This window comes from Gavia stellata, chromosome 2 (genome assembly GCF_030936135.1).
Source record: "Gavia stellata isolate bGavSte3 chromosome 2, bGavSte3.hap2, whole genome shotgun sequence".
Taxonomy (NCBI): domain Eukaryota; kingdom Metazoa; phylum Chordata; class Aves; order Gaviiformes; family Gaviidae; genus Gavia; species Gavia stellata.
The window spans coordinates 40927341-40950497 of NC_082595.1; the positions used below are offsets into that span (position 1 = coordinate 40927341).

Genomic DNA, 23157 nt, shown 5'->3' on the forward strand with positions numbered 1-23157 from the left:
GCAGCGCTTAACCCCACCCCCGGCCTTGCCCGCCTCCTCCTCCCGCCGCCGCCGGCAGTTTGAAGGCAAATCCGGCTGCGTCACTTCCCGCCCGGCGAGGCGGCGGTCTGTGTGACGGGGGTAAAGGTTCGCCCAACCGGGGCGACAACACGTTGGTGTCTGTTTTAGCATTATTACTGACAGCCATAAGCTGTTGTTTTTTTTTTTTTTAAGGGAAAAAAAAAAAGAGGGGGGAACCACAGAAGTCGGGGAAAAAAGGACAGCTGCATTGGCCGGGAATCGAACCCGGGCCTCCCGCGTGGCAGGCGAGAATTCTACCACTGAACCACCAATGCTGATGCGAAAAATGGTCCCCGCCTCCGTCAGTCGAAGGCAATAAGAGTGGACTGCGCCTGCGCCGCCGCGAGCTTTCAAACGGTCGCGGCGGGGCGGTCCCGCCCCGCCGCGACCGTTTGAAAGCCCGCGGCGGCGGTTGAGGGGAACAGCCTTATTTAAGGGGGATTAAATTTCTTCCCAGAGGTACAGAGGCATTGAAAGAATTACGACAACGGAAAGATACCTTGGCCATTTTAGGAAGTTCAGTTGTATTACAAAGGATGTCGTGAAATAGTGTTTGATTTTTAAATGTGTTTAACGTAAGGCTGTGGTAAGTGTTGCCACAGGTGTAACCTGACAGCAGCTCATGAGAGGCCTGAGAGCACACATAGGCCCAAAAAAAAAAAGGCAAGTTTATACCTCCGAGGAGGAAAGATGCATCATGGTGAGGAATCAGGTGCTACCAGCACAGACTGGGCCCGCCCTGACAGACAGCGGGCTGAGCAGGAGAAGTAGGATCAATCCGTGAAGAGGGGCTTCATTCGGCTATTTACTTTCCATAATTCACAAAAATGGCTTTTGCCTAGTGAGGAGCATGTATCCATTTTTTTTTCCACATACTCATTGCTTTGTGACTGTCTCCAGCTCTTCAAACTGTTGTAAAGGGTGTTGCTCTGGGAAAGAAAACACATCATGTACTACCGGGTTTAGGAAAACCAGATCCTGAGTTCAGTAAGCCACAGGAAACTGTCTTTGAGTACCGCATCCCTGATAGAGCAGTAACTTATTGCCCATCTAGACAGACTCGGCTGCTTAGCAACAAATAGGATCTAAAGGTTGGGCACAACACAGCAGGTTTATGATAGTCCATTAGGGGAACTAGGAAGACCTGCAGCATTATGTAGTCTTTTAATTAAGTTTATCACATCCATTCTTACCATTTTGCTCTTATATTTTTACCCTTTTAACATTGTTAAATTGGCAACTGTAGCCTATCCCTTTAATGAGTGTTTGAATTTAAAATAACCATTTCTACATTACTTCAGCTACAAGATAAAGCAAGCTGTTGATGAGTTTCTAAAATTCTAAGTGTTGCTGTAACACATCACTTGCTTGATGAGAGGTGGAAGGATTACCCTTCTTCCATTTATAGGTTGCTAATGAATGAAAAATGGTGCTTCCACCCTGCCTCCTGCCCCAGTCAAAAGGCAGAAGAATTAGGATGTAATATAGTCTCTGCAGTAAGACACTGGTTTCTCCATCAGCAGTTTGAGATGTGCACTTAAAGAATCGGACTTTCTCAATTTTCCCTCCCAATAAACATGAAACCTGTGATATGTTGTTGTATCTCTTTAAGAAAAGCAATAGCTTCATGATACATAACATATGCATAATAAATAACTAAGATTTAATTATTTTGATGAAAGAGGCAGCAGAGGACAGGGAAAGAGCACCAATAAATTGAACTCTTGAACATCAGAATGTGTACTTTTCAGAACAGGTTACAAACATGAGATGACACCCAAGTACAACATTTCTGCTATTAAACATATGCAAATTTTTTGTTAATCAGTAGAGCTGTTGCAGCATAAAGGAGACTCGGGGAGAGGGGTGTGAGGGGAACAAAAATAAATGCATTTGGGTAACTAATGTTTACATTCCATATTTGATAAGCCAAAACAAGAATTTGATTTTCACTTCTTAAAAAAAAAAATACAATGAATCTTTATATTACCCCAGCAGGTGTTAGACTACAGAAACCCAGCCTGAGAAAACAGAAACAGTTTCTAAAACTCAGGAATGTCACTGATTACCAGTAGCTGATAATTCAGTTAGGCTGTTCACCAGTACTGGAATTCTTTCCGCTGTTCTGAAGTAACTTTTAAGTAAGTGCTAATGAAACCATCCACTCACGTCCCTCAGGTCAAATACACATGCTGCACTAACAGTTCAGTCAGCAGGGGCAAGGAAGCCTCAGCTCCTCAACTATCGGGCACAGACAAACAGGAAATCTGGCACTTTGGCATGAAGCGGATGGACACTCTGGGGTACCGACTGGGAAATAGCGTAAAAGACGCACATTCTTTTCATACGAACATCACGGGACTCTGAGATTATGGTCCAAGCCACCACCACGTAACCCTATAAACCCCAAACATACCAGTAAGCGTTCAGAGATCACATACCACGCATCTAGCTGGACTACAGGGATGCCGAGACCTGGCAAAAGGGGATGCCCATGTCGTGACAGAGACAAGCACACAATACGCAAAAGACTGGTGAGTAACTTACTATGGCCGTGAGATAATGCAAGACTGTTAAATTTACTAACTAGGCACCTAATAAATAATTTGCTTAAGCGGAATTGTGCAGTGAGCTATGTATTTAATTGGAGGATCCAAAAGAACTGACAGTCAGAAGGATATTTATAATACAAAAAAGACATTTTATATATATACATATACACACATGGAATGTATCTATATATATCTATATAGATATATCTAAACCAGTAAACTTGAATAGTGCCTTTATCAAGAGCATCTTAAGGCATTCCAACATTTTTACTACAACATTGACCTAATTTATTCTTTTTGCTTTGGCTGAATTAAAGCAAACAGATTGAAGGTCTGATCTGAAATGCCAAAGACATCTGAAACCAAAGCCTAATAGTATCTTGGGTGACAGCAGCATCATCTAAGAACCCACCCACTGCACTGCCTATTAGCCAAATAATACTAAAAGGAGTCTAAATAAATCATTCCCACTCACAGCTTTGCAACAGCAGAAGATACGTCAGTCTCAAAGAGACTTTCTAGCCATGTATTCTATAGATTCTATTACAAATTGAGGATAGAAAAGATACAGCAAGAGGGCCTGCCCTAGCATAGAATGCCACTGAATATCAAATAGTATTTACAGTACAGTTATGGGATTATAGAATATTTTATAAATACAATCAATATGTGTACAAGGGCACATAAAAGAGAAATTTATTTTCATGCTTTACAAAGTGAAAGTAACCTGAACTAAAACTTACTGCAGAATTCCACAGCTGCTGGTTAGGAGCCTCTCTTCTCAACTGCCTGTACGAACCAATCCCCATCACAGTTCACCCGTCAAACACCCATGTTTTAAGCAGCAGCTATGAAGAATCTCAATAGACTCTGAATCTATGTATGAAACGTGAAGTTTCAAAACATGGGTAAGGCATAGGTTGTTTGAGAGTTGTGACAACATGTACGTACAACTAACTTTCTCAGAGAACTTGGACTATAACACACTGCATTTTTGCAAGGAAATATATAATACTGCAGCATATAGGTGGCAAAATTCAAACAAGGTATATTGCAACTTCTAACACAAGATAACAGAAAATGCCAGAAGCAACTACCAAGTTCTAAAGATGTGAGTTCTTTCTGTATTTGTTTAAAATGGTAAAATAATATTTAGTATTTTAGTACTTGCACATGTCCTTAAAAGACTCAACAAAAAGCAACTGGTTTTGCTTGTATAGAACTGTGGTGCCTTTACAGACTCTCTTTTTTTCTTTTTTTCCTTTTTTTTTTTTTTTTTTTTAAAAAAACACACTGGCTAAAGACTAGTTATAGCGTTAAACAGGAATATAACACAATACAATGCAGGCAGAGGAGAAATCTACTCAGATAAAAGGGCAATTTTAACAGTCAATTTAATGAAGAATTGACATTATTTTCTCTGCACACTTCACAAATGGTAAGGCAGGCTTGATTAAATTACCTTTAACCAGTAATATATTATACTTTACTCCAAGACAAGTAGACCAGTCTTACTGGGATACTTACTATGAAGGAGGATAATCTTTAAAGGTTTATTTACATGGAAAACAATCTTTTTTACATAATATATAAAATGGAGTAGTTATACACTGCAGCCATTTTATAATATTTAAACTAAATGGAAAAAATCTTAAAAAACTATTCAACAGCTGTCGAACAGGCAGATAGAACATGAATTGTAAGGTACAAACCCATTTTCATTATAGAAAGTAACTAACTACCTGCTTGAGAAAAGAAAACATTTTTTCATAACCATCTTCTAACCACAATAAGCACTTCACAGTAGCGGGGTGAACTTCCACAAATGTTTTCTCCCGTGACAAAGTCAGTTTAAGAAGTTTCCACGCTGGCAGCCCTCTTTACTGCCATTCACTCCTTCCTCAGTTATGCCGATATACATAATTTTTTGGACCACACTGGAAAACAGATCACTCAAATGAACACACTTACAAGAAAGAAACCTCCACACGCTGAACACCAAGCAGTTTTTTCACTGATCCAGTATTTAGTACAGTCCTATAGACAGCTGCAGTGGCACAAAGAGAGACACTGAACTGCAGCACAGAAAGGGAACGAATGGCCGGAAGCGCACAAGAGTTTCTTAAACCAGCTTGGTGAGAAAAGTAAACGAGTAACTGGCGTTTGCTGCTAGAACAGCTATGAACACCAATTTCACGATGTTTAGATAGTCACAATGCCAGTGCAATGGCACAAATAATAATTTAAGAAAGCAGTAATGCTTACAGGCACATTATTAAATTATCCATTGGAATTCAATTCCAAGAGGGAGGAAATGTTTTAGAAGATATGAAGTTTACTAAAAATAGTGCATTTTCTTTACCACTGTGTTAGCTTCAGGAGAACAGAGGAGAGACAGAGATAAAAACCATAATTCTTTTTGCCTCTCACCTGTAACTCCTGGTCTTGTCTCAGGGAAACTGCTTGGAGGGTTGCCCCCACTCCCTGCTAGCAGTAACCTCAACAGGCTCAATAGACTCCCACCATGAGACCCAAGGGGATGCCTGCTCACCCACTGCGGGGAATTATAAAAACAGTCATGCAGAAGGCAGGAGACACAGCCCTAAATTCCTAATTCCGTTCTGAATTGGGCTGTGGAAGATGGGCCACTGAAACTGTACTGATGGCTCAGATGGACTGATGCATGACATTTCTCCTCACTATCTGTGTAACTAGGAGGAAAACTGTAAAGCCAAGTGAAAACTGGTCTCCACAACAACAGTCTCAAAAGCCATAATTTATAATCTTTTCCCATTACTATCTCAAGCATATAAAAAAGAAACTATTCTAAAATATATTTTTCAAACTAAAAATTCCAACTAAAGTAGAACTGTACACAGTGATGACTGGAGACAATCAAGTTGTTTCTAAGTGAGCAGTCCTCCTGCTTTGAGAGTACCAGTCACATGCTACAGCATTACTAAAGTCAAATTCAATTACTGTTCAATAAAATACTAGTTCTAATGCTTTATCACTTTACAATCATACTGTAGCCAAGACCGACACCTTCTTCTTCCAAAGCTGAGAACTATGCCACTACCACAGCAGTTGGAAACATTTCACCAGATAGACAGCTCAGTTTTTCCAACACGGTGAATAACTAGGCTAAATACAGTGAGATGTGAGGGTATGGCAGCCTTTTTTTTTTTTTTAACCCCTCTTCAGAAATGTATCAGAGAGCTTTATTAGTGTAAAGTAGGTTTTATATTTGGTCAATGCAAGAAAAAACTGTCATTAAAAATTATGAAGCAGAGATTTGTTTTCTAAAATTATTCAGTATATGTATAAATAGATACCAGGCACCATCTTGGGGGAAAATCATCACTATTTCCTATTTTGAGTACTTAGAGTACAGAGAACCGATAATAAAATTCAAGTTTGTTTTTTTTTTTCCACCTAACATCAAATCTTTTCTAAAGTAAACAATTCACAATGCTGGAATAAATTATTATTTGAGAAGGATTTCCCTGCATTCTGGAGAAACAAAATTTACAGAGAGGGAAAGAGAAGACACAATTTTCTTAGTGTTTAAAAGAAAAAAAAAAAAAAACAAACCCTGTGCATGTATTTACCCTAGCAATCTTCTCTCAATTCTCTTAAGAGATTTTTCAAAAATTGCAGCTGCAAAGTAAGTTTATTTAGTTTTTAATCTTTATTCCTCTACTAAACATAAACCAGGTCACGATTTTGAACCCCACTACCTGCCTGTTCATCATCATCATCATCTGACTGCTGTTCTGAGTTTTGGGAACTACCATACTCATACTCAATGGGCTTTGGATTGTTGTATGGGTATCCATTGTCATCAAAAAACCTTCGGAAGGTGAACTCATAAAAAGCATGTTCAGGATGTTTTCCATTTTTGTACCACCCATTAAGTGTATCATTTCTGTTCCCTTCCTTATCATCATCACTCCACAATTTATCTGGATCAACTGGATCAAAGTTTGATGTGTCTGTAGGATGAGCAATTTTGGGAATGTAGAAAGCAGACTGCCGCCGTAGATCGCTTGAAAAATCAATTGTTTTAAAAAATGGATGAGCTTTTATTTCATCTGCGCCGTTTTTGCCTAAACGATCTTCTGGCCCTCGGCAGAGTTTAATAATAAGGTCGGAGGCCTCTGGAGTCAATTTAGCTTGAGGTGGAATATGAAGTGCAGTTTGCCAGTTGATCACCTTTAAAGCAAAAAGAGGTGTTATTCTATTTATGATTTCATAAAAAGGAGAAAACACAGTGAAAATTAAAACAACAAAACCAACATCCACAAAGCAATCATTCAACACATGTAAGTGTTTTCACACTAGAGAGGGGAAAATGTGAAGCTGCTCTTTCAGAAACACAAGGAATATTTTGTCTGGAAATCTGGCAAAATGCAGGTACAGTTTATTTGTATTCCACATCTGAACTAGAGCCTGGCACAGAATACCCCTGCTATAAACCAACAAAGGTACCATAAAACCCAGCACCTGGAACCTGAGATTAGGCACATGGCTTACAGTCTTAAGAAAAAGGTGAGGCAAACAAATTTTGATTTATTTGATGCACTGGAAAGATGAACAGATTTAAAGCTAAAAAAAAAAAAAATCAATACTGCATTACATTTGAGCCAACTAGTATCTCTCAAGCTGAATGCAGTTTTGCGAAAGTGGCATCTGCAGAAGATTGCCCTGGTGGTTTCTCTGAAAGAGCTGGGGCTCAGGAAGGAAGGGACCAATGGCTCTGAGGTGCCAGTAACCCTGAACAGCCACAGTCGTCTGCTACTCCTCCACCTTTGCATGCTGAGCCCTTGCAGATATATCATCAAAGGAAATCCTCTGCAGGTGAGCGGGCATGGAAGCCAAGTAGTGGGAAAAGAACACCCAGATGCTGGAAAAGAAAGTGGAAATAATAACTGGAACAGGTGCAGGAAGTGAAAGGGAATGGCTGAGATCTGAAAGGTGATTTTTAGTTGGCAAGTTTACTGTATGACCAGATAAAAGATATGAACACGATCCTTGAAGTCCCTTTACAAACTAAGTGCACCGCAACAGTAATGTAAAGTTTAAAATCTTGTTAGTTTATAACATGCTTGGATAGAACAGCACTCTCAAAAATCACCTTTGATTCCCATTAGAAAGACTATGTAAATGTCAAGCCTGCTTTTTCAGACTGTTAATACCAGACTTTTAAAGTTACCTTCATTTGTGTTTCCAGTGGTGTCTGTGCCAGGAACGGAGGCTGCCCCACTAGCATTTCAAAGAGAATTACTCCAACACTCCACCAGTCACACAACTGTGTGTAACCTGAAATCATGTCAAAACAAGGTAGTCAAAGCCTTAGTATAATTTTCATCTTGTATTTCTAGGAATAAAAAAGGTTCACAAGAGAATTCTATTCAATACTTGTTTAAGAGTTCCACATCAACAACTATTTGTTTTTGTCAAGATATTATACCCTTGAGAAAAGAGGCAGTTAAGAAAGGTGAAGCAAGCTGCCCAAGTATCAGTTACTTTGCAGCGAGATTACAGTACAAAAATGCATTACCTGTTCGTAACAATACTTCTGGCGCAATGTAATTGGGTGTGCCAACAAGGGAATGGGCCAGACAGCGCTGATGCTGACGTGCAGCCCTACGTTCAAGTGGCTTCAGCCGATCTCCACACCTGCAATTTGCTGGGTCACCCCATTCATTGCTGAAATCCATACTGTCTTGACGCACATGATCACCTATAATTGAGTGAGAAAGATGTCAAAATTGAGGAAGATTACCTTAGTTCTTAACTAGTATGAAATTTTCTTTATCTGCTAACATTTCTTGCTATAAGGCAGAGTCTGTTTAAATTTCAACACTCAGTTTGAGAGCTAAAAAGGTCATCTACATCAGAATTTTGATTTTTTTTGCTTATGATATAAAATACGAACTTTTGAGGACATTAGTTTAAGTTAATTTTTGACAACATTATGAGAAAGTATCGAGTTTGATCTTTTCTGAGTTTTTCCTTAACATAACCACAATGGGGGTACAGGGTGTATATTGTTCTTGCTCTTATGAAAAGAGAAAAAACCCCAATATTTAAACCGCCAAAAAATAAAATCAGATTTAAAATCTTCAACTCCTCTTCAGAGACTGAGTAACAGTCTGGCCTAAAATACATGATATTTTGATAAAAACAAGTCAGAAGTAATTTAAAAATAGTTTTTGAAGTTATGTTCTTATTTTTGAAAATTAAAAATAGGTTATTAGAAAATCTGTATTTTATCACTCTCAAAACTGTGCAAATTCTTTAACTCTAACTTTTTTTTAAGTAATCAAGTAGGATTTTTAAAAGCCTACTTAAACCTTTCTCAGAAATCAATAGGTTACAATAAAAGGAAGTACACAAGACATTCAGAACTTGGGGCAAGGTTTTCAAGAACAATTACATTTAAAACATCAATCCTAACTTCAAAATAGAGCTAGGGCTGTTGTCTATGTAATTATCTTGCTACCATGGTGGTTTTCTCTCTCCAAATTTCAGAAGCCACTACTGGGACAAATGTACAGCACCATAGCTCATTCCTTCTCCCTTAAGGAACCAATGCTCATACTTACAAACTCTCCCTAACTAAACGTTGCTTTTTCTGTGATTCGAGTGGTGTGCAGACATATTGTTAGATGCATTATTATTCAGAAAGGAAGAGCACAATCATCTTTCTTCTCATTTATTAATTCCTTGCAAAGAATGACACATCGACAAAGTAACAAAGAAACCTTTTATATTTCTCTTACCACTCTGGTAGTATTTTGAATCGTGGGTCCATCGAAAACCTGTACAGAGCCCGAAGTCAGTCAATTTAATATGACCATCGCGGTCTATCAAGATATTATCAGGTTTAATATCTCTGTGGATGAAGCCCATTTTATGAACACTTTCAACTGCGCAGGTCAGTTCTGCTGTGTAGAACCGTGCCAGATTTTCTGGAAAGACACCCATTCTAATTAGGAGACTCATCATATCACCTCCTGGAATGTAGTCCATTACAAAGTACAAATTGTCCTTATCTTGGAATGAATAGTACAGGCGAACCACCCATTCATTATCAGCTTCTGCAAGGATATCCCGCTCAGCTTTAACATGAGCAACTTGATTTCTAAGCAATACATCTTTTTTCCTCAGAGTTTTTGTTGCATATAAAGCATTAGTATCCACTTTTCTTGCTAGGCAAACTTCTCCAAATGCACCAACTCCCAGGGTTTTAATTTTTACAAACATTGACTTGTCCATTTTAGCTCTTCTTAGCCGAATATAATTAGACTCTTTCTGGCACAACATTTTCCTCATTTGATCTCGGGCTTCTGGTGACAATCCAACCTGTGCAGCAAACAGAATTAAATCTGAAGAGTGAACAGTACTCTTAATTCCTGGTGATCTTATAATTACAAGGCTTAGGCAAAGCAAACCGAATACTTATATACAGCATGGGAAAAAATACTTTAAAGGCTTTTGTTTCCTTTTTTTTTTTTAATTTACACATTAGGATTCTATGAAAACAAATAGGAGTGATACAAAACAAAACATATTATCACTTTCAACAGCAAAATGCATGAGGTGCCATGCACCAGAAGGTTCTTGAGAAGGGATTATGAGAAGGGAGTATGTTCTCAAGGAGAGAAAGGGTAATTTACGAACTACTGATAAAAACCACATACAAACAAAACTTAACTGAGTAACAGTGTGCATCAACTGCCTCCCCGATTCTCTTTGCAGAGCTAAAGGAAGCCAAGACATGCCTAGGAGCAGTAGGTCACTGAGGGCTAACTAAGGAGCTGCAGTGGGAAAGGCTTCCACTCTCTAGACTAGCTAGAGCAGAAGTCACTAAACTTCCTGACGATGCCAGTGGAATTTCAGTTGCAGAAGGGAGTATGCAATTCTCTCACGCTTCCCTGCGTATCTACACAAACCAGATCCACATGGTATTGTTTCCTACTGTCCACCCACACCAAGCACGTGCCTCTGCCACAAGCCAAGACCTGATCTTCCCTCTTACCACATAACCCACCTCTTTCTAACAGGACTTCAGTCACACTCTCTCTACTGCTATCCACTCTACATACCAAGAAGTTGAGCAGAGCAATTTCTTTGAAGTGGCTCACCCTCCCCATGGTATCAGTTCTTGGCTCCCATATGTACATATCCCTATCTTGAGTGAACATCCCTGGTGTTCTGGCCAACACCACTAACATTCTGACAGCTGAAAACACAGGCCACACATAACTCATCACCTACAGCGTGGAAACCCTTATCTACAAGAACCACAATAAGTATTCTTGTCGTATTCCAACCTGGGTTCCTCCTAGTCTATTTTTGCTGGCTGCAAATCCTTTGAAGTGCCAGTCAATTCCAATGCCATCTTTCTTGGCATGTTTTAGGCCCTGAAATCAGAATGTCCCTCCTTTTTGGTTTTAATGTGAGCACAATCTTTCTTCAATTTTTTGTATTATTTTCTCTATTACAGTACCGCCACATAGCTTTATGTTCATTCCTTGTTTTCTGTCAGCATTTTCAAAATCTTCTATGTGCCCTTTTTCACAGCATCTCAATTATTTTATCTGCCTACCTTGAATCACCATCCTACAACAATGATTTCCAAGTTCAACTTACAGCGTATTTCCTTATTTTTTCCTGGATATTCTGGTCATAAAACTGAACATGGCCAAATTGAATCCCTGCAAGCATCACAACTGTTACTCAAGCACTATTCTAGAAGTTTTCAATTTCTTATTGTCACATCTTATCGATTCTTGATACCAAATCTTGTTGCTTCCATCTCCTTAATACTTCAAATGTTTAAGATACTGTCTGCATAACAGTACTCAGGACCATCATCAGGATTAGGTATCCACTAGTCTAGGCCTGTATAAACTGCATGTTAATAAATGGCTTCTACTTTGCCTAACTTACAACATAACTTGAAACAAAATATAATAGATGTGATTGAGAAAAAAGGCGAGATGAAGATCAATTAGATATCATTCAGTATCTTAAAAATGCTTCCAGAATACTATATGTCACCTATTAAAGAAAATACTGTTAGAATACAGAAGATTTCTTACAGGTATCATAACAAAAATGGATCCAAAGGAGATGCAATTAGGAAAATGCACACAAAATGCTTGTCTACTCAAACAAACTTCACAAGGAATATCAATTCAGTAAGATTTAAATGGGGAAGGCTGTCTCAAATCTGAGACAAAATTTTTTGTGGACATCAGACAGGCAGTAGTTAGGACTGGGTAGCAGAAGTTTCAAGATTGGATGCGGGAAATAGGCAATTTCTTGATTTGGAGTAAGGAGTTGAACCTTTCTCAACACATTACTACAGGAATACACAGGCACTGTCTTCCAGGACAGAAACTTCTCAAGTTTTCTGTGAATGAACATGCTTAAGGCACACTTCAATGCAGAAGGAGGGATTTCTGAAGACACATAAATGTCAAGAAGACATCTGAAAACTTGACCCTGTTGAAGTTCAGACAATGGTGGGTCACATTCTTAAGTGTCCAATCTGAACCATGAAGTCTGCTTCAGTACAGCCCCACTTGCACACAAACTGAACCCCACTGATCAGTTAGAAAACTGGCAAAAAATATAATCTAGATGGCAACAAAACACTAGGAGGAGTGAGACTCAGTACAGTAATTAATCACTGCAAGACACAGAGTCTTCAAAAAACTTGTAGCTTTACATTCTAGTACCCGCTCTCTAGCTGTTGCATCCTAACAATTCTGTTGTAAAAAATAGCTCAAGTACCCAAAATTGTCATCTCTTCCCCCAACCCATATTCGATTTTTCCTATGCCATCCACTAAAACAAATGTTAATCACAAACCGATCACTCTCTGCATTGCTGTATTTTCCCTAGAACTCTCCTCAGCTACAGCATTTACCAGAAGTTAACCAACTTTGTCAGCTGCACAAACGCTCATGCACATATACCTCCAACTAGTTCTACTCAATGCCAGAAGCGAGAGCTTTCTATATCACACAATTCACCCTCATTTTGCTCCCTTCTCATCTTGCTGTACCTTAAATCATGACTTAAGTTTCTCTTTGCAGCAAAGACACCTAGCATAATTCTTGGGCAAATTCACACATCTAAATTAACTATTTTTGAGACAGCTCCACTGTATTCCCTAGGAAACCCAATGGCATAGAAATATGTCACCTATGCTAGAAATACAGCATCCTGTGAAGGTAGGTATTTCTGTAGGGATGCACTGCAGTGTTTTTTCTTTCAAAATTCCTATCAAAGCAGGGAAAAGAAGGGATTCAGTACTTGTTTAATCCTCAAACTTCCTGAAAATAAGTAATGCGCTAGTTTCCCTTTCTCCTTCTCATAAAGACCCAAAATATACTTCGCTATCGTGGGATTCCTCTCCTACACCCTGATAAAAAAGGAGAGGTCTGCTGCAGCATAATTCCCCATATTCCACCCTTCAGCCTGTAATTAAACATCCCAGCTTTGAATCTAGTATAAATATTATAAATTGCATTTCATATGAGAGATTTACTAGGGTGCTTTAAGTACACAAGAAAAATATCAAGAAAAGTTATATCAGTGCTTTCATACAAGTAATACTTATGCTTACTATGGAACACAACACAGTAAGAAGGGAAAGTGAAGTTTGCAAATCAACATTAATGATAATCTTACATTTATGTACTCAACAATAGTAAAAATAAATTCATGCTTAATTTTGATGCAGGATTGCATGCAAAGCCCTCTAAAAAGGGAGGATCATGCTATTCTTAATAAATACTGTTGCTCCAAAATCTTACTTGTCTACACAGGGATGGAGGCTACAGAGTTCAGGAAAGCTTCCCACACCTTACCAGTTTAAATCAGCTGTTAGTGGAAGTGAAAAGGAAAGAGAGAAGACTAAGAATAAAGATCTAGAAAGAGTTCCAGGAAGAATCTTGCTAATATTTACATATTTGTGATTAATCAAACAGTTATAAAATACTACAGCTTACAGTAAGAATTTGCAAAGAATAAGAAAACATGAATTTAAAAAACAGCACTTCAAGTAAGTGGCATGTCAAATAAAATAAATTAAAAAGGTACGTCATACTTATGACAAGTTTTCAACTACAATTGTTAAGTAATACATCTCGAATTTCCATTTTTGCAAATCCTAATTTCACTACTTCTTACTATTTTCTCTTTTGAAATGACATATGTATACATCAGCTCCAATTTTTACCCTTTTCATTTGGTTTAGTAGAACAATGAAATCCCAGAAATAGACCATTGACTTCACATAGGCATAAAGAAGTTGATTTTACACGGTTTTGTTGATGTCTGTTTTTTATTATCCCATTCAATTACCCATTGTTTAAACAGATACCCTTACAGCTTGGATTATAAAATACTTAGGCAAAAGGTACCATGACTCTCTCATTCTAAAAATATAACTTTTAAATACTGATTTTTTTGTTTTGAAGTTAAAAAACCCTATCACTACTGGAAACAAACTGCAGAATGTAAAAGGTATCACTGCTTGGGCCACTATATAAACACACTAACCAGCCTACCACCTGCTTTTGCTACCTGTACCTGCAGTATTTTATCTTAATAAAAATATTTTTTAAATCATTAAAATATTGCTTATAACTCACTCAAAAATCAGGATTGAATAGAACCCATAACAAAAAAAAAAAAAATCTATGAGCCATGTAGTTAAATCTCAGTTCATGCAACAATGATTTTGCTTCTGCTGCCTTATCACACAAGCCAGATGAGCTACATTTAGACACACAAAAATCTTACTCAAAAAATTTATTTCTAAGACAATGAAGTATGTAAACAAAGCAATGAAGAATTTGCCACATCTCAAACACAAAAACTAAAAATAGACTTCAATAACACGATATACCACAATGTTCTATTTATCTGTACTGTTTAAACATTCTACAATTAAGAGATATTTCTTAAAATTTGTACAGGAACAGTTCTCTCGTCATAGATTTAGAAAGAAAAAGAGTTTACCCGCATCATTTCATTCTCTAGCTGTTTTTTCCGATGCAAACGCTGCTGATGTGACTTGAGTATATTTTCCACGTGCTGCTCCATGAAGAATTTAAAGGCCTGAGGGGAATAGCTTTGAATGCGAGACTCTCTTCTTTCTTCATCTTTCTTGTTTTTTCTAACAGGAACAGGTGATGTTGTAATTTGTTTCTTTTCTTTATCTGTTGAATCAACACATTCATAATTCTTTTCATTCTCATCCTCCTTGGATAAAATAGGTGGCTCCTCCTTGTTAAGCTTGGGTCCCGTCTCGTACAGATTGACAGAGGGATTCTGGTGTAACAAGTGTTTTGGGTAAGGTGGTGGGGGACCCTGGTAATTTGGAACCTCTGCAACAGAAGACATAACTGCCATATTTGTAGAGGGACTCTCAGAGAAGGGAATGGTCTGAACGGTTTGCACTGGTTGTGGCATCCAGGAAGGGTGAGTGGGCGCTAAGGCAGTCTGTAGCTCTGGTTTTAACACACGCATACTTTTCACCGGTTGCTGAATGGGAGCTGGCGTTATAGCTGTTACCGTTGTAGCCGAAGGCTGAGAGCTGCTGGAGTGACTCTGCCTATTTCCATGATGGTTGTTGAAAGAATTCGACCGTACGGGAACATTGGGTTGCCATGTAGGCATATCATGCCCATTGCCAGGTGATGACTGCGGTTGCACAGGGGAAGGCTGTGACCAGGATGCAGGTATTCCAGCTACATTTGTATTATAAAGTTCCATGTTGTGACTATTTCTATTTGGCACCATCATTGCCTGAGGAAGATTCCCATTGGTGTATGCTGAAGGAGGAGCAGATCCTCCTGCCTGCATCTGTAGTGCTGTGGGACTTTGCCTGTTAGTTGGATTCATGGGGTATGGGGGTGGCTGGCGACTCACTGAGTTCCCAGACACCACATTCTGGTGAACTATGAATTCTGCCTGACAATTGCCATTTTGCATTCCAGCTCTCCCTGAAGGAAAACTAAATTTGCTGTTGGCAGAACTCTGCATGATTATTGGTTGCCTGCCAATGGGGACAGCGCTCATGCCTCTCTGACCCTGCGTGGAAGAATTTATGGGTGGAGGATTCATAGGTGGCGTCGGATAACCATCCTGCCATGCTCCTGGTGGCACCGGAGAAATACGGGAGATCACATATTCCATGTTTCCAGAGTAACGCTTTGTTTGAGAGTTTGGTTCCCAGGAAGGAGGTGGAGGAGTGGTTCCCCTTGGAGGGGGTGTCTGTCCTCGAGGAGGTGGAGGAGGAGGAGTGACACTCCTTATCTGTGGCAGAGGCGGGGGATTCACTCTTTGTCCGTTCCCAGGATGAGCTTGAGCAAATGCTGCAATGCCAGATCCAGATAACGGCCTTCCTACATCAGGCTGAGAGCTGGGACTTTCTGAGCGATAAACTACACCATCTCCCAGGGAAGGGCCATGCCTTTGAGGAACCAGGGACTCCTTAGAACCCTTCCAGCTCTGCTTGCGGTTAACTGATTGCTGTACAGTCCCTGCTTTTACAGGAAGAAAACACATTTATATTATTAAAAATTATTTCTATTTACCACTTTGAATATTTTATTTTTCTGCATTAATTACTACAGAATAGGATAGGAATTCTCCAACATAGCATGATCCACTGTACTTCACATGAAAAATTTATCTCTATCTAGTAATACACAGAATGCTACGGTAAGATGCTCAGTACACAGTATAAGAGAAAAAAATGCAATGAAACTATAGGATCAGAATTTTTTGGAATCACTTTTCTGAAGATGCATTTTGCTTCCATTACAAATGCACTCAATTTTTAATTGGAAAAAATGGTAATATGCAGAATTATTAAGCATACTATGTATTTTTAATCATGCATACAAGCAACTCTCAGATGTTCAGTACAAATGCAAAAAAGCAACAGGATGGAAAAATAGGTTTAGTCACGTTGCTATTCCTTCCAGTTTAAGACTTATAATAAATGAAGTGTTCTTGAACTAAAATGTAACTGAATGCTGTAAAATCAAACAGCCTGCTTACACCGTTGTATGCATACAGTTCATCCAAAATTGTTATATTCGTTGTGTGCGAAATTTGATTAAGTACTTTCATTTTAAAAGTTATGTCTTTTACCTGTAAAGTGTTGCATAGAGGCAAGAATTAAAACTGTATGAAAGTAAAACTTACAGAGCCAAACTTTACAATACGGATGCTTTACAGATCATAGAATCGTTTAGGCTGGAAAAGACCTTTAAGATCATCAAGTCCAACCGTAAACCTAACATTGCACTAAAACATGTCCCTAAATGCCTCATCCACATGTCCTTTAAATACCTCCAGGGATGGTGACTCAATCACCTCCCTGGGCAGCCTGTTCCAGTGTCTAACAACCCCTTCAGTGAAGAAGTTTTCTCTAATATCCAATCTAAACATCCCCTGAAAAGATGTTATTTTGCATCATATAAACAAAATAATATGCAAGGAACTGATAGTGCGTGCAGTCTTCCTGTGCTTTTTACAATGTTATTACTGATACGTGTAAACACATACAGTACTGTAACTGCTGAAAGGCACTATATCTTCAGTAAAAGAATGAGCTAATTACTATATCTTCGCAAGTAACAACGAAAATCATGACAACATGGTGGCATTTAGCTAGCAGCTTCATATAAGTACAGACTAACCCTGCTTCACAGACTAAATGAAAATAATGCTGTACTTTGCTACTCTTGACTAATTTTCCCTCATACATTTTAAATTGACCGTATAGGTAACTTTACACAGCTAGCAGCTCAGCACCCAAGTCAAACAGAAGTTCAGTATTTCTTCTACATTTGAAAGTTACCGTTTGTTTAGGTGCATGCTACTAAAATCTGGTAAAAAAAGAAAAACATCAAGATGTATTACAACATGTGCTTGCATGTGTTGAGAGAGCAATAACAGCAAGTACAAAAATTCTGACTCTGATGCTACTAAAGCTATAGTCTGTCCCCTAGCTTCTACAAAAACGTGAAGTCTGCCTTCAAAACCATACAAACAAAATCTGGAACCAAGCAGAAAAATTAAGTAGAGAGAGGGATCTTGAAACAGGACATTCTAAAATACAAATATTGTAGCCATATGATATATAAATATACACACACACACAGTATATATACACAAAAGTACACATACGTAGTGATGCTGTGTGGGAGACTGTGTGAAAAAAGAGACAAAATATTAAAATAAGAATTCAGTGCTCACCACTGACTTCTAAATGGCACCTAACCCTGAGAACAAAATATGGGCATCACACCGATAAGGGACAAAAATTACTAAAATGAGATCTGAATGCCATTCCTTGTGTAAAATACTTGCATACAATACTAAAACCACACAGTTATAAAAAGAAACATTTAATAAATTCATGTCAGATGCACCTATCTTTCAGAAGAATTACATTATATACTTTACATGCTATTTTTAAAAGCAAAAAACTGTACCTCAACATCTCCTCTGTTCCACTGTGAGCACATGAAAGAGGAATTTGCTATTTTATATTTTTCACCTATAAGAATAAACTCAGTGAGTCGCTGAGCTACCATGGATACACCTACCTGGTGGTTTCATACCTGCGTTTACAGGTCTTGCTGCTGCTGCAACCATTTGTTCCCGACGAGGATCCTGGTAGCTCATTTTACTTATAAATTCGATGGCAGCTTCTATACTACGGTTGTTAGTTTGTCTAAGAGCTTGTATAACCATATCCTAAAGAGAAAATTATATACAAAAAATAAGTTACAAGAAAATGGCAAATATACCAAAAATCATAGTTATTTAGCCAAATATCCTTCAGTAATTTTACCAAAGTACATAACCGATTTCTCTCAATCGATTTAAAACCAATTTTAAAATGCTTTCTCCACAACAGATCCTCCAAAACACTAATACAGTCTGGATCTTCAGGAAAAAAAACCCCAAACTTGTTGAAGCATGGTAGTTTGATGTAAATCATGTCACTTTGCTATGTGTACAAACAGTTTGCTTATAGGCACTGACACGCACTGCTCAGGTAACAGCTAGTTACATGATGACCCGAGGTCCCTTCCAACCTAAGTTATCCTATGAAAGATACCCTAATGTGAAACTCAGAAGTTTGGTTTTTGCTCATTTTCCTTCAACTCAGCATGACTTTTTGTCAACAAATATCCATAGGAAAAGGGGTAACGGCTTTAAACTGAAAGAGGGTAGATTTAGATTAGCTATAAGGAAGAAATTCTTCACTATGAGGCTGGTGAGGCACTGGAACTGGCTGGTGAGGCCCAGGGAAGTTGTGGGTGCCTCAACCCTGGAAGTGTTCAAGGCCAGGTTGGCTGGGGCTTTGAGCAACCTGGTCTAGTGGAAGGTGTGCCGGCCCATGGCAGGGGGGTTGGACTAGGTGATCTTTAAGATCCCTTCCAACCCAAACCATTCTATGATTAGTTTCTCCCTAGGAATTCTTCCTGATGAAGACAATGTTATTGGCAGAAATTCTATTATTTTTGCGGTAGATTTAGGCTCTGTGTTCTTAGAGATCCAAACACAAGTTTTGATCTGATGGCCAATCCCAGCTGTGTCAATGGAAAATGTACTACAGACCAATGGTTTTTCCACTGATTTGAATGAGATCAAACTCACGCAACAGAGGCAGAATTTCAGAGATGGTTAAAAGTCAGGCACTGCTCTCCCAGTTATATTGCACAGGATTTGTGCAGCTGACTCAACAAATCTGAAACAAATCCACAGCATAATTCCCTATAATTAAGCACACTGCCTTTAGTGATTTGTTATGGCCATACTTTGTCATATCGAAGCAATCATTTCAGTTTGCATCATGTTTGAACAGGTTACCTACATAGGACAGCATTCACCTCCTACTAAAATCAATGTGAAATCAAAGGGGGCTCAGAAGGGAAGTAGTATCAATTTCAAATTCAAACCCACACTTATACTTTCACGATACCCGAGTACATTTTTAACACTACAAACATAAAATTACATACAGCCTTCAGAAACAATAATTAAATTCAGTGAACAAAGCAGAACCTTAAAAAAGGATTTTAAAATAAAAAATACATATAATAAGGTTGTTGCAATGTTTATAGAGCAGCTGACATTATTGGAAAAAGCAAATACAACTTTTGATCTTATAGCTCCTTCACAAGACAGTTATGCGTGCAACACTTCTACTAGTATAGGCAAGACTGATCTGTTGCAAAGAAGTACGTTTTCAGCACCAGTATGCTATTTGATCATTGTGCAAACAGAAGATTAAGTTGTCCAAAGTATTTAATTTCCAATTTGAACATACTTTTATAGGACTCTTCATTCATTTCTACCTATTGACTTCAATTTTCTTCTTTATCAGTTTCAAAACGAAATTTACTGTCTTTTTAGCCAAGTGATTCTACAATATATAAATCTAAACCTACAAGTTCACATCACCAAGCCATAAAGACACACAGAATCTCAAAGTACAGAACCACCAATATTTTAAGATATGAAATTTAGTTCCCTCTCCACTAACCAGGGGACCTGAGTAACAGCCAAAGGATCTCTCTCCCCTCTCGCTGAAGAACAAAAACCATGGTCACCTACGTGACAGGAAGTATTCAATGTCTTGAAGAATATCACCTTACACAGAATGTATGAGGACTGCACTTGAATCTTAATAAACAAGAGAGATTTCCTGTAAGCTCTTTAGGGTGGTTTTTTTTTTTTTTAAAAAAAACCACAATGAACTGCATTCTCACATAATTACTATACTATATATATACACACACCTGATACTGATAGATATCTATCTGTTCAGCTTTAACCCTGAATACTACCTACTACTTGAGGGGTGGGGGGAGATAACCAGAATGCTTGTGACATTCAATATATTAAAACCCAAACCAAAACAAAAAAGGTAAAAATCAGCTGCTTACAGCTGGCCAACACTCCCCAGCTATGATCCAGGCCATATAAAAATCCCAGCTCAAAATACATTCTCATTTCATTCCTACTTGCTGTCTTGAATACCCCCCCACCAAGAAAAATGCTTTCTTACTTCAGCTGCATCTGTTCCCGGTGGTGTTCCTGGTCCAGTGCAATATGGACTACTGTGGCAACGCAACTGTGTGTTAACACATGGCAGAAATGGCTTACGCTGGCACTGTGCCTGAAAAAAGGTCCCTATAACCACAAGTGTCCTGAGAATTCTCAGTTGTATCCAAGAACAAAAGGTAAGAGCAAAAGGCTTAAAGATACAAAGGATCCCACAAAAATACCAACTTAAGATACCTTTCTAGTTTATTATCCAGCCACATACCATTCTTCATTTTGCAAAAGTGACTACAGGTTCAATCTGTAAAAATGGATCTGAGAACCAATCTACTTTTTTAAAAAACAAAACACAAAACCAAAAAACAAACAAACAAAAACAAAACAAAAACCAACCTCAGCAACAAACCAGGAGCAAATTATTACAAAATAATTTATCATTATAAAAATCTTTCCATTCTTACTGAAAACACAGCCTGGAGTATGTATCTGAGCAAGCAAAAGGAACATGAAAAACCACTATCAACACCCGACACCAGGACATTGTTGAGGAAAAGCCAGTTGATAGTTTTGGAGAAGCTCATTCTTGGTAGAGACAGATCTCTCTGTAAATAGTGAAGCATCACAGCCAGCAGAACTTGTGAGCTGGTCACTACTACAAGCAGGGCACTCCTGCAAAGGCAATCCCTGTTGTGGTACTGTGCCTTTTTCCTTCGGAAAGATGACTGGTTTGCTAGCTTTTTTTTTTTTTAAACCTGCTTTTGTACTCAGGTTTACAGAGAAGGCATGAAAACAGGTGTAATTTACTTTAATACGCAAATCCCAGTAAAAACACAGGAGCTATAACTGTATTAATTTTTTTATTCCTGGAAACCACTTTTCAGACTCCTTTCACTTATTAAAATGAATGAATGGAAATAAGTTTAGTCAATAATTTAAAAAATAAATTGAACAATTATTTAGTTCCCTGTTCTTATAATGAAAGTAACAGCAGAATAATTACTTATGTCCAAGATTTTCAAGAGACTAGACATTTTTGTCTTGAGAGTATACCGCAGAGAAGACACTCTGCAACTGGTTTTGTCATGTACCTTGTTATTTTATCTGTATCTGACAAAGTGCAAAAAGGAAGGATAGCCAAATTTCTTTCTCCACAAAGTTTGAGTTTCTATAAGCCACAGATGTAAAAAGCTCATTAAAATTAATTTCTGAAATATTTGGTACTACCTTTCAATTTAGAATGGCCATATTTTATCAATATATTTTAACTGAGCACAATCCAAAATTCTGTTGAGTATCAGAGGCAAAATCCATGTTCTAGAGAGTCCAGTTCCCTCTGCCTAAAGTGATATAAATAATTAAAAACAACCTCCCCCACCACGTAAGAACAAGCTGAACAAGGTGCCTAAAAAAGAAAAAAACAACAAAAGCCAAGCCTCTCTAAATCCTTCTATTCCTCCTCTTCATCCCCCATTATTACCAGTTTCACTACGTCCTAATGAGAGATCTGCCAGGTTTTGAAGCTGTTTTGCTTATCATACGCTGTTCAAACATTCCATGACCAATACCCCCTCTGACATGCACTAAAAGTTCACAGTCAGCAGAACACCAAATCTTGAAAATAAAATATTTCACCTCATCAAAGCCAGCAGCTTGTAAATCTTGCAGCATTTGTCGATTAACTTCTGACGTTCCTTTGACAGCTGAGGTTGTTTCGTTTGCAAAAGGCAAAAGTGAGTTTCTTATCTCCTGCAAAACTTTATGATATGTTACAAATTTGGGGGGATTTCGGCCTTGTCTAGGATCTTCAGATAACATTTTGCCCATGCTATGATCAGCTTTAGCAGCATCTGAGGGTTTAGGTAAATTCCTGAGGCTCTCTCGTATTTCCTGTAGCATCTGCTGGCTGCTGCCAGTATAGTTACTGGCAGGAAAAGTCTTAGGCCTCATTTGTCTATAACCTTCTGGCTTCTCACTTCTCTTCATGAAAACATGTATATATGCAACCTCCACCAAGGACTCGCACACACCAAAATTCAAGGGAGACTGGCTGGAAGTTTCAGAACTTGTGAAAGCAGTGGCTCTTCACTGTGAAACCGTGGTTCCTGTAGTGCTGGAATTTGTCACAACTCAAAAACTGCTTTCCTGTTAACAAAACAAAAATATCCCGTTATGCATACAGCAGTGAAAAAGTTCACAATGTAGCATTGGTGGCAGTGAAATGTTCACATGCAGCACTGCCTTCACAGTTATTAAAAGCATGCTAAGCAACTTCTTCAGGCAGTCTTTACCCAACCTAAATCACAAACTGTGTAGGGCTTCTAACAGTCCGTTAACAAAAAAATGTTTTAGGTGCCTCAAGTCTGAACTGTCCCGAATTGCAAAGGACGTGAGCAGAGTAAAAAGGAACTCAGTGTGGCGGACA

General features: G+C 38.4%; 1 protein-coding gene and 1 non-coding gene across 3 annotated transcripts; both read right to left on the reverse strand.

Moving 5' to 3' along the window:
* Positions 1-264: 264 nt before the first annotated feature.
* TRNAG-GCC (transfer RNA glycine (anticodon GCC)) lies at positions 265-335 on the reverse strand. Its single transcript has one exon. It is a non-coding gene; the product is annotated as a tRNA-Gly (tRNA).
* Positions 336-6285: 5950 nt separating this feature from the next.
* LATS1 (large tumor suppressor kinase 1) lies at positions 6286-22797 on the reverse strand. Of its 2 annotated transcripts, none has more exons than XM_009807004.2 (7): positions 22368-22797; positions 18266-18416; positions 14661-16186; positions 9401-9983; positions 8176-8358; positions 7828-7934; positions 6286-6827 (listed from the first exon to the last, which is right to left on the reverse strand). In XM_009807004.2, the coding sequence occupies exons 1-7, from the start codon at positions 22716-22718 to the stop codon at positions 6315-6317; spliced, it is 3414 nt and encodes a 1137-aa protein (XP_009805306.1). In that variant the 5' UTR covers positions 22719-22797; the 3' UTR covers positions 6286-6314. The 2 variants fall into 2 exon arrangements, with proteins under 2 accessions (XP_009805306.1, XP_059685947.1); XM_059829964.1 differs by having other exon boundaries at positions 14661-16189.
* Between the last annotated feature and the right edge of the window lie 360 nt (positions 22798-23157).

Coding starts and splice junctions, on each gene's coding strand:
- LATS1 (XM_059829964.1), bottom strand. CDS start 22,718: ATGAAGAGAAGTGAGAAGCCAGAAGGTTATAGACAAATGAGGCCTAAG. Junction 7,935..8,175: donor AGAAGTATTGTTACGAACAG/GTAATGCATTTT, acceptor ACATGATTTCAG/GTTACACACAGTTGTGTGAC. Junction 6,828..7,827: donor CACTGGAAACACAAATGAAG/GTAACTTTAAAA, acceptor TTTGCTTTAAAG/GTGATCAACTGGCAAACTGC.